Below are 11752 nucleotides of genomic sequence, written 5' to 3' on the forward strand. Positions count from 1 at the left end.
TAATATTTAAAAAAAAAAACCTAAAATTTCAAATGTTAAACAGAGAGATAGTAATTCACATGATGCATCGATATTTGAAATCTAAGCCTGCAAAATATTGCCATTATTGATTGTGTATTTTAGTCAAATTGAGGGGAGGTATAAAACTGGGGTAAAAAAAGTGATGGTTTTAAAGTTAAACCGACAGAAGTTCTTGAAATTGCTTAAAGTTATTAAGGGCTTGTTTGGTTATCCACATTTATTATAAATATTTAACTGATGCAGTTTCGATTTTATTTGAGGAAATAAAAAAAATAATTTTTATTATTGAATTTAGATGATAATTTTCCCTTCAAAAAAAAAAGATAATAATTTTTTAAAAGTTTTAGATAATAAATTTGAATATTTAAGTTAATAATTATATTAATTAAATTTGACTTATAAAGAGTAATGATTTTAATGATATCTCATTTTTAGCCTCAAAGTGTAAAAAAAATATTTTATGATTCCCTGACTTTGGGCTTTCTGATTTCTTTATATTAAGTTAATAAATAATCATTTATTCTTATTTTTTCAAAATTTTATTTGTTGTGATCATGCTAGTATTTGCATTCTTTTCAAAGTTCAATAATAAAATAAATAAATGCCAAACAATTAAAAAAAATTGCATAAGGATATTTATATAATAATTCATATTTAAAAAATTGTTTTTTTATTTTACTTGAAAAATTGTCAAAAATAGTTTTTGATTTTATATATACTTCTCTTTTTTTTTATAAAAAAAATAAAATATCAATAAACATAATTTGATAATAAATACATATAAAATTCAAATATAATTTAAATAAATATATAATCACTAACTCTAAAAAAAGTTTATTTTATAAGTTCGAAAAATATATAAAAGAACTACTTGGATATATGTACTCTGGTGCAGAGTAATTGCATATATTTTTTCTAAACCAAACAGACCCTTAACTCAATGTCTTTATTTTCTTGGAGTTATCATTATCGATATATAAAAAAATAATAAAAAAAAGGATAAAGAAAAAACTCAACCATACTCTCGTCAGTATAAAATTATAGTGCTACTCTCCTTTTTATACCATGTATCGGTCAAGCTTAGTTAAATAATTGAACAAGGTGAATTCTACGTGAAAGCAATTTATAAATAAATATAAATAATAATCTATAAATATAAAGCAATTTCTTTATAAATATAAATAATCTATAAATGTAAATAAATATAAAGCAATTTCTTAAAAAAAAAATATAAATAATAATCTATATGCTTAAAAATTTATAATCAAATACAATTTCAATTCAAATTTATTATTTTCAATATCAATACCATTTATATTTTTTTTTACGAATATTTTATATTCTTTTAAAACATTATTAATAAATTATAAAAAATTTATGATTACTAATTAATTTTCGCTATTTTAATTAAACAAAAAGAAAGAAATTACATTAAATTGCACAAAAACAGCAGAAAAAAAAAAAAATTACAGCAAAACTGCACAGCTACTACGCGCAGGAGGGAGTGTGTACCTGAATTCCAGTTTTGGCGTTAACTTTTCAATTCATAATTCATTTTCCTTCTTTACCCGTTCCCAAATCCCAATTTCAGAGAAAACCTCTCTATTTGATACTCGCAGATTCGTTCTCATCCCCCTCTCCATCTCTCTCATGTTCTTTGCGCTTTAATTTCACAGATTCTTTCATTCTCACCTATTTCTTCTTCTTCTTCTTCTTCTTCTTCTTCTTTCTGTCGAATTGTATTCATTTTTTATTTTGAATTTGCTTCCTTCCTGCATGTAAGTTGTCTTCCTTTCCTTTTTCTCCATTTCTTTTGGACCTCTAGATTGTTTTTTTCTATTTGTTTATTTATTATTTATTTATTTTCCAAAGGTAGTTCGGTCTAATTTTTGGGCCACAGGCAGGGAGGAGGCACATTACATGTAGAAATTGAAAGGGCAGTTTCAGGATCAGAAACTACTCGAAGAGGTTTGATTTCTTTCAATTTTAAATTTCATTTCTTTTTCTTCTTTGTTAATTCGTGTAATTTTGCAGTTCTTACTGACGTATAAGGTCACAATTTTCTTTTGTCTGTTTGGTTTAATAATCTGTAATTAGAGTATTAGACCCTAATTTTTCAGGGCTTAATCTAATTAAATAGTATAAGACCGCAAGCCTGTGTCTTTTATTGTTTTTAAGAGTAATTGAGGGTTCTTTATGTGATTATTTGCTTTCGAGTTTGTATGTATACATGGAATCAGTTATAAGTGGGAATGATTTGTTCCATGTAATCATAATGTTCCTTTCTTAGCAGAACTGTTAGCTTAGATTGTACAACCAAAATCGACGCCGAAGTGAGTATTTGGTCAAGAGGAAAATGACCATTACTGACTATTTTTTTCAGCAACTTGTAGTTTGTGGTAAACTATTGATGTGTGTCCTCATATATATTAGTTTACGTGTCATTGCTGATTCAGGTGTTATACCCTCAGGATTTTTGTAGCCCTGTCACCACTAAGTTATGTATTTTGTGTTGTTTGTTAGTATCCTTAAGCATACAAAAAATGTGAAAGTATTGTACATTTGGCATATAAAGTCTGAAAACATACTGAAGTATTTTACATTTTATATATATGGAATTAGTTATACCGAGAGCAGTTGTTCCATTCCATGTCATTGTACTGTTTCTACATTAGAGAGATATGTACCTCAGATATAAATTCACGATATGGATCTTACGATTCTATTCTATTTTCATGCTATACGATTCGAATCTTATGGGTGAATCGGTATTGATCGTGAATCTTACGATTCATGTGATTCGAATCTTGCGATTCGAGTCAATTCTCATGTCGAACGATTCTCTTACCAACAAAACCAGTGAAAAAGTCAATATAGAGAAAAAACAAAGCAGGATAAAATAGTTATATTAGAAGATGAAGATAACGAAGGGCTTGGATTTGGAAATGATAATGAATAAATATGGATTTGGATAGGAAATTTTAATGGCTTGATAGGTTTACTTTGTTTTATTCTAAAACTTTAACTTCATGGTTTGATATTTTGAACTTGACAGCCACACAAGTCATTGCGTTCTCTTTCATCTGTGTTTGGTAAATGATTTAGAATTGAAATTTATATAAATACATAATTTGCAATTAATTTTTATTATCTTTTTACAAATTAATGGAAATATATCCATAAATATATGTATTTATTTTTGATTAATTTTCAAAAGTTATACTAAATCTTATGATTCGATTCTTGATTCTAAAAAATAAAAATTTAGATTTTCAATTTGGCAACTATGATTTGACTTTTGATTTTTTTTTGTTGCTTTAGTAATTTCATTCGTTATTGGCTCCATTTGTCTCTTACTTCATCCCTTATTTGTTGCTTGAACAGCTTGAAATCTTGGGCTAAGCTGTAACTTGCAAGGAAATGGTACTTTTTTTTTGTTCCTATATTATTTTTTCCCCCAAATATTTCCCTTTGATTCTTTAATATTCTCTTTATTTATCTCTCTTGCATCCTTGAACAGCTTTATCTTTAAGCAAACTAACCCATTGTGGATAATAAGTAATTGTCAAATGAAGACATTGTTCTACGGTATTTTTTTGTTTTTCTTGTCTGCATGTGTTTATGTAAAAGATTTGTACAGGATGGGGATTCTTTTTGCGGAGAGGAGGACAATTTTGACTGGGACAGTGAAGATGAGCGAGAAATTGAAAATTTTGGGTTGTCTTCTTCTTCAAGCCTCACACTTCCTGGTGGAGAAGCTATAGCAAGCTCAGCAGAAGTAATGATTTACATTTGCTATCTGGAAACTTCTTTCTTTGTCTTTCATGTCAAAGCCTTGGACTTTTGGTCAAATTTGAAGCAACCATAGTATGGAAAATCCTGCATTTTATTAACAAAATATTACAATTTTTTTATTGAGAAAGTGTTTCATGATGCCTTTATTATTATTAATGAGTTTTCTTAATCGATGAAATCTTGCAAGAGTTAATTGAATTCTTGTAGTTTTTATATTATTGCACATGATTTTTTTTTTCTTTGAACGTGCTCTTTGTACTCTTGACTCCATGATAACCACTTTCCAATAAGCAGGAACGAGAGCAGCTATACTGGAAAGTAGGGAAACTTTGATAGAACATATTTGTAGCCTTCATAAACTTCCTTAGCTGAGATTTCTCTTGATGCAGGGGAACCATGGCAATTGGGATCTTAAGACGCAGCAAGCCCTTATCTTTTACCACTATTTATATTTTTAATTGTGATATTTTATCAAACTTGTATTCAAGATGATTTGGTCTAGTTGTTCATGCACTAATTTTCTGGCCATCTTATTGTTTGTGCTGCTGGTTATAAAGTTAATTGTGACCTGCGTGGATGGTGTATGAAAGATCATTCAAGCAATAATGTCTCCTTCTTCCACTCTATAAGCAATGGATTCATGGCCAATCTTCTTGCTTGCAAAGTAGACATTTAATGATTTACCTTTTCTTACTTCAATATTACTTCAAAGTAGACATTTCATGATTTACCTTTCCTCTACTTCAACATTACTTTATTATGCTTGTACAAAGCTCATGCCTTCCCTAAACTTCATCTCAACCATACTATGAAAGTATGTGCATATGGGTGTTCATTATTCCTTTGTTATTTATTCACCATGGTTACAGTTTATTACTTTTTCCTTGGTGGCATTTTGCTCATGCAATGGTGCATACTTAATTTCTTTTTAATTTGAGGCATATGCATGATTTTTTATTTATTCATTATTGATAAAAAACAAGATATCTGTTTTATAACTAAGCTCTGTTTGTTTGACTCTAGGCAAGCTCATCAGTAGGTTCTTCTGGTTCAAAGTTGATAGATCATTTTGTAGGAATGGGCTTTCCTGAAAAAATGGTTGCAGAAGTAATTCAAGAAAATGGTAAAAGACATTTCTTATTCTGATTTCAATTATTGCAATACATGCATGCACATACATATTTGTGCATACTCAACCACAAGTACACATATTGAAAGCTTCATTTATAACACTGCTTATTTGATTATTCAGGAGAGGAAAATGCAGATTTGATACTTGAAACACTTCTCAAATGCTCAGTGAGTTTGATTCTTGGATTATCCAAATTTCTTGTGGTTGAGAATTTATGTACTTATGAGATCAGAAGATGGATATTTGTCACGTACTGACACTTGATACTGTTTTTGCCTCAAGGCAAGATCATCTGCAAGCTCTTCTGGCTCCAAGTTGATCGATCATTTTGTTGGGATGGGGTTTGGCGTTGAAATGGTGGCCAAAGCAATTCGGGAAAATGGTAAAGGTTCTTAATTTGGTTTGCTTCTGAGCATCCTTGCTCACCTTCAAAGTTTAAACTATAACCATCTCCTGTTGAATGTTTAGGAGAGGGAAATACAGATACAATTTTGGAAGCTCTCCTCACATACTCGGTGAGATGTATTTACCTTTATGCTCTACATTATCTTTGTTAGTTGCCAATGCCACTTTATTCAGCTCGATGGTGGAGATGGTCTTGTATTCCACCGGACATTGTTCATGCATATGTTTTCTTCTAATGTTAGCCAACAACAAAGTTAGAGCATCAGTGATGTCAGAGATGAGTAGAATATAGTGCTATCTTTTGATGTAAAGAGATGTTCTCGTTATATTATTTTTTACAATATTTTTGAACTGTTCTCAAACCTGCATTTATATCTGTTAGGTTATAAAATTATTTTTGAAGCTTTATCAATACTTTTAGGTTGTTGATGAAACAATTATCCCTTCGTATGGATTGTCAATATCAAAGGTCAGCTAATCCATTGGCACTGCTGTGATTATGTTCTTGGAAAAGAATGGTAGCTGTTGCCAGATTAGCTATTTAAGTCACTTGGTGTTGTCTCAAGAAACCTGGCTGATATGGTGCTTACATTGTAAATTTTATGTTCAGAGGGGTGTTTACTCTTCATTATCTAACTCAGCCATTCAGCCAAAAAGAATAAAAGGGAAAATAGTATGGTGTTTTTACCTTATTATTAGTAGATCTGTATTGAACCATTGGTTTATTCTCTTTTGAGCTTATCTCCTCCCCTACATATATTTTTCCTCTTGTAGAAAAGATTGTTGAAGAGAATCAAAATAAGAGAAAGGAATGCCATAAACATTTGGTATTATCCTTGTTTAAGCACAATAAGTGCATAAATAAAGACATACTCCCTTCGTCCCAAAAAGATAATCCATTTTTTCTTTGGTTTGTCCCAAAATATAGTCCACTTTCCTTTTTTGCATTATAGTTAATCTTTAAATTGTCTACTATACCCTTATTAAATTTTACCTTATTTTTAATAACCCTCATTAATTCTTAGTTATTATTCTAATATAATAATTACTCATGTATTATTTAAGATGAGCATAATAGGAAAGTTATATGAATAAAATTGTTCTTTAACCATATCTGTTAATTTGTGTGAAAATAAAAAGTGGACTATCTTTTTGGGATGGAGGGAGTATACAATAAAAGTACGATAAAAAATTTTGATTTTTTCCAACTTGTCATTGCCTTATTGTCTAAGGGGACTAATGAACGAACTTTGAGGTTTTGACTCCAAATAGTTAGTAACTGTGTTTAATTGCTCATCATAACTTGGTCTTTTTTGTTTCTATTCTTGGAACTTTTAGCACTTACTGTTCATTCTTTTCTTTTTGGCAGGCGATTGAAAAATCTCCTCAAGAGGAGCTGCATGTGGAATCTGATGAGTGGTCTCCAGAATGCAATGGGAGCTTTCTGGATGATTTTTCAGATTTTGATACTGAAGATGAGGTAGCTAATCTTCTAGGCTGTACTATAGGTGGTGGTTATATGGATGTGCACATAATGAATACACTAATGCAACATAACATGTTCTTGCTTAAAATGTTCGAAATTTTTACTTCTGGACATGTTATTTTCTCCCTGATTGCCCATACAACTGCAAGCTTAAAATTTTCATTAATATGTGAACTTTTTCATATAGGACATCTTTTCAGATGTCTGATAACATATGGATGAATTTGTTGCGAGATGTATGGAAAAGTGACATTTTATTCTTTGAAGTGAATTGAAAGTTAATGTTTTAATTTATGCTTGTCAGGAAATTATTGTAAAATCTGAGCCTGATGAAGAAGGGAACACTTTGTTGTTCTTAGCAAGGATGGGTTACACAATTGAGGAAGCTTCAATAGCTGTAGAGAGATGTGGTGTGTATTATATCTTGTGGTAATTTAGCAATGGCTAAGCATGTTTCTCTGCGCAGTGTGTAAGGAGTAATTTCTTTGCTTTTGATATTCCCATAAAAGGTTTCGGCAAGGAGGAGCAATAATCTCTCAATTATGAACGATGAAGAGATGAAATCTTTTATTTGCTTTTCATTTGATATATTATTTAGTAGTATATATATTTTCCTATTATAGTTGTGGTTGATGTGCTATGATTTGATTGTTTTTAGTATTATAGGCATAACTGAGGTGGAGTTGCATACAACTTTTTTGTTGCACCTGAACACAAAGTTACATGTATTGCTTCCTGTTTAGGATATTGACATTAAAATATAAGAAATGGGTTGTACAAGTTCTATGGCTTAATTTGTGCTGAAGTTGATGAGTACTTCAATGATGTGGATGAGATCAACCTTTTGTTTTGGGGCTCTTTCATGTTTCCTCTTGCTATTTTTGGATATCTGTTTATGGCAATGAAATATAATTTTAGTTGTGAATGACTCTCTGAATCTTTCTAGTGAGGCAAGTTGTCCTAAGATCCTTTTTAGATGTCCTGAATGGGAACTTCCCTTTTCTTTTTCTTTCTCTGGAATGCTATGATAAGATACTTAAATTTGCTCTCTCTGATCTTAGATCTTTTAATCAATACAAGACAATTTCTTTGAGCCAAACTAGCAATTTTGCAAAGTAAAAATTAGGAACATCTGTCTAGTGCTTACAACCACAGTATTTTATTGATGCTATCAAATAGGCGACATTTTACTTTTTGAGTTTTTGCCATTTTATAGGAGGTGCAAGATCAGTGAGAAGACCTTGCTCTTTGCAATGAGCTGTTTCATTTTACCCCCAGAATTCAGTTCTCTTACATCCTGTTACAATGCTTGGATCAAGGCACAAAGGATAGTTCTTTTGATAGTGCAGAGCAATTCTCTAAAATTTGCCTCTGACCATTCTGGTGTCTGCCATTTTACTTTATAAGTTCTCTTTATTCTGTGTCTTGATGTGCCATAACAAGTTATCAAATGAACTGCAGGAATATTTATTCACGGTGAATTCTGTGTTGCTTTCTTATTTTCTCTTGCCTTGAATTATATACAATTCAAATGTTGCAGGATCAAATGCAACTATTGCGGAGCTAACAGATTTCATCTCTGCTGCTCAAATGGCGAAGGCAGCTGATGCTTCCTTTCCAGAAGAGAAGGTAAATTCTATCTCCTCTTATCTGGAATATGAGTGAATATATGATGGAAATGAAATTTTTCTAACAAGTCGAAGTTATTTTGTACTGATTTTGTTTAATTATCTGTATCCAATTTAATAGCCAAGGATAAAGCATTTTGATGATGATTATCCTAAACACAAGAAGAGGAGTTATTATGAGTACGATATGTGGAAAAGGAAAAAGCAGATGAGATTGGATAAGAAGATGCTGCATGGAGAGGATGAGATGCTTCGGCTCCCAAATCCAATGGTTGGATTTGGTGTCCCCAATGAACCTGCCATTGTAACTAATAGAACACTTCCAGAAGCTGCTGTTGGACCTCCCTATTTTTATTATGAGAATGTAGCACTGGCTCCTAGAGGGGTTTGGCAAACTATTTCAAGGTTCTTATATGACGTGGAACCTGAATTTGTTGACTCAAAGTATTTCTGTGCAGCTGCCAGGAAAAGGGGCTATGTACACAATCTTCCAATTCAAAACAGATATCCCCTACTTCCACTACCTCCATACACAATACATGAAGCTCTACCCTTAACAAAGAAATGGTGGCCTTCCTGGGACACCAGGACAAAACTAAATTGCTTGCAGACCTGCGTTGGAAGTGCAAAACTGACGGACAGGATCCGCAAAGCCCTGGAAGACTATGAAGGAGATCCACCTTTAACTGTCCAGAAGTTTGTTCTTGATGAATGCCGTAAATGGAATCTGGTCTGGGTTGGCAGGAATAAAGTTGCTCCACTTGAACCGGATGAAGTAGAGATGCTTTTGGGTTTCCCAAGGAACCACACAAGGGGAGGTGGATTAAGTAGGACTGACAGATATAAATCACTCGGTAACTCATTCCAGGTAGGTTATTTTGTAATTTGTAGTATAATATATGGCTATCTGTGAAATTCTCCTGTGCAAAAGGGTGACCCAGTGTACGAAGCATCCAACATTTGTGGCTCTGGGGAGAATTAATGTATGCAGCCTTCCCCCTTCTTTTGAAGAGATTTTTAGCCATGACCTCTAGATCACTAGTGGAGTAACTTTACCGTGACACGAAAGTCACCCTCTCTCTTGTGCAACATATATCGCTGAATATTTCTCAACTTCTTTGTTATTAATTCTCATCAATGATCTTATAAGATTTGTTGCATGCTTCATTTTCCCCCTTCAGCATGTTTTCCAAATTTTATAGTATTTCCTAGTTAAATATTTTCAATTTGTTCCTATATATGGCATTGTGCTTAGAGAGTAAAGCTGTTTCAGGTCGACACTGTTGCCTACCATCTTTCAGTTTTGAAAGACATGTTCCCTGGAGGTATCAATGTTCTCTCTCTTTTTTCGGGGATTGGTGGTGCAGAAGTTGCTCTTCACCGGCTTGGTATTCGTCTGAAGAACGTAGTGTCAGTTGAGATCTCAGAAGTAAATAGAAATATTATGAGGTGCTGGTGGGAACAAACGAACCAGAGCGGAACTTTGATTGACATTGTAGATGTACAACACTTGAATGCTGATCGGTTAGAGCAGTTGATGAACTGCTTTGGTGGGTTTGATCTTGTTGTTGGTGGGAGTCCATGTAATAATCTTGCAGGTAGCAACAGACACCACCGTGATGGCCTGGAGGGTAAGGAATCTTCTCTTTTCTTTGATTATTGTCGTATTCTAGACCTGGTTAAGTGTATAATGACTAGAACTTGATGAATTCAAGTATGTAACTAATTTTCTGGTACACGTACGGAATTGATTTTTCAAAGTTACCCATTTTTTCGAACTTAAATATTGATTACAATTGTTGGCAATTGATGCAAGCTTATACTTTGAAGTTGAAATAATGGTAATTCAACTTTTGGAATTAGAAAATTTGTTTTGCTGCTATCCTAGCTAGTTTGGGATTAAAACTTAATTTCTTGATTCGCCTGTATGATCTGTTCTGTGGAAAGTTAGTTTGCTTGTTTTTTCACATGTTTGATGCTCTGTTGTGATTATGTTTGATGCTCATTATTTAAGACAATGCCTATTTGAAGGGCGATTGAGGTCCAGTAAATTTGGTTTCCGAGTTAGAAGTATATTTTGTTTACAACAGGTTTCAAAATATATCTAAACCAGATTAATTAGTCAAATTTGTATATTCAATGTGACTATAAAAGTCATTTATTACATAATGATAATACATTACCATACGGATGCCCAGTCTCAATTTATGAATTATTTTTTAGAGTTCAAGAAAGAATTTATTGCATGTTTACTTTTTTACTCTTATTTATTAAATTCATAAAAAAAATAAAAAATAAAAAGGGGAAGAGTTAGTGTAAAAGATATCAAAAGAGGATTACTAAAAACTTACCTTTGCACCCATTTTGGATAAATATATAGGAATATATTATCTACACATAGATAGTATTATTAATTAAATAGTTTTTTTTATTAGGTCCTGCTGAATTTCTTTTTCTTTTTGGGGTTATCCCTTCCTTTGTATCCAAAAAAAAAAAAAAAAAATTTTTTTTATTAAAAGAATAAATTTGATAATTAATTTAAAAATTTTCAAATTGAATTATTATTAAAAAACAAGAGTATAAAAAATGAATAATACCATGTCTAGCTATTTAAAATTTTGGGTTCTACTTGTTTTGTTTGCAAATAAAAGTCGTTAAACATTGTCATATGATAATAAAAGAATAATTAATTTTCTTAAATTATAACAAAACATTTAGTAACTAAATTATCTTTTGTTTTATACCATTAATTTAGAAAAAATTATTATTTTATTCATATATTTTGCTACATTATGTAATATTGCCCTGTATTTATAGAAATATATAGTTTTGTTACTAATTGTTTGTCTCCATTACGCAGTTAGATCCTTTGTCAACCTTTTGTATTTTTTTCATCAATATATTGCCTAAATTAACTAATTTATCAATTTATTTATTGATTATTTTATTTTTATATTTTATCAAAATTAATTTTTTCCTCCTTATATTTAACCGGAGGGGAGTATAAAAACCTAATAAAGTACATAAACATTTAATTTAACTAAAGACGATTTTAGAAAATTGTACAAATATTAATATGTTTAACGTATGTAAAAGTAAAATTGGAAAGGCCGATTTTTGGTTCTATCTTTATTCGGGTCATTTGAAAAAAAAAAAAAAAAAAAAGGTGGCGATTGATTCTATAATTTGAGAGCGAGTATTTGTAAAGAACTCTCCACGTCCAATAGAAAAATCTAGCGGGCTGAGCTTGTACGGGACGCATTGAGTTCCGCCTGTGAGCCAGCC

General features: G+C 31.4%; 1 protein-coding gene across 3 annotated transcripts; it reads left to right on the forward strand.

The window, feature by feature from the left end:
- Positions 1 to 1515: 1515 nt before the first annotated feature.
- On the forward strand, positions 1516 to 10251 carry DRM2 (domains rearranged methyltransferase 2). Of its 3 annotated transcripts, none has more exons than XM_012217080.4 (13): positions 1516 to 1799; positions 1894 to 1989; positions 3406 to 3444; positions 3662 to 3799; positions 4840 to 4939; positions 5069 to 5115; positions 5231 to 5330; positions 5417 to 5463; positions 6723 to 6833; positions 7144 to 7249; positions 8380 to 8468; positions 8589 to 9335; positions 9741 to 10251. In XM_012217080.4, the coding sequence occupies exons 3-13, from the start codon at positions 3442 to 3444 to the stop codon at positions 10170 to 10172; spliced, it is 1920 nt and encodes a 639-aa protein (XP_012072470.1). In that variant the 5' UTR covers positions 1516 to 1799; positions 1894 to 1989; positions 3406 to 3441; the 3' UTR covers positions 10173 to 10251. The 3 variants fall into 3 exon arrangements, with proteins under 3 accessions (XP_012072470.1, XP_012072478.1, XP_012072485.1); XM_012217088.4 differs by having other exon boundaries at positions 1898 to 1989; XM_012217095.4 differs by having other exon boundaries at positions 1922 to 1989.
- The last annotated feature ends 1501 nt before the right edge of the window (positions 10252 to 11752 follow it).

Source organism: Jatropha curcas, chromosome 11 (genome assembly GCF_041381405.1).
Source record: "Jatropha curcas cultivar XTBG-Jc1 chromosome 11, XTBG_Jcur_1.0, whole genome shotgun sequence".
NCBI classification, from domain to species: domain Eukaryota; kingdom Viridiplantae; phylum Streptophyta; class Magnoliopsida; order Malpighiales; family Euphorbiaceae; genus Jatropha; species Jatropha curcas.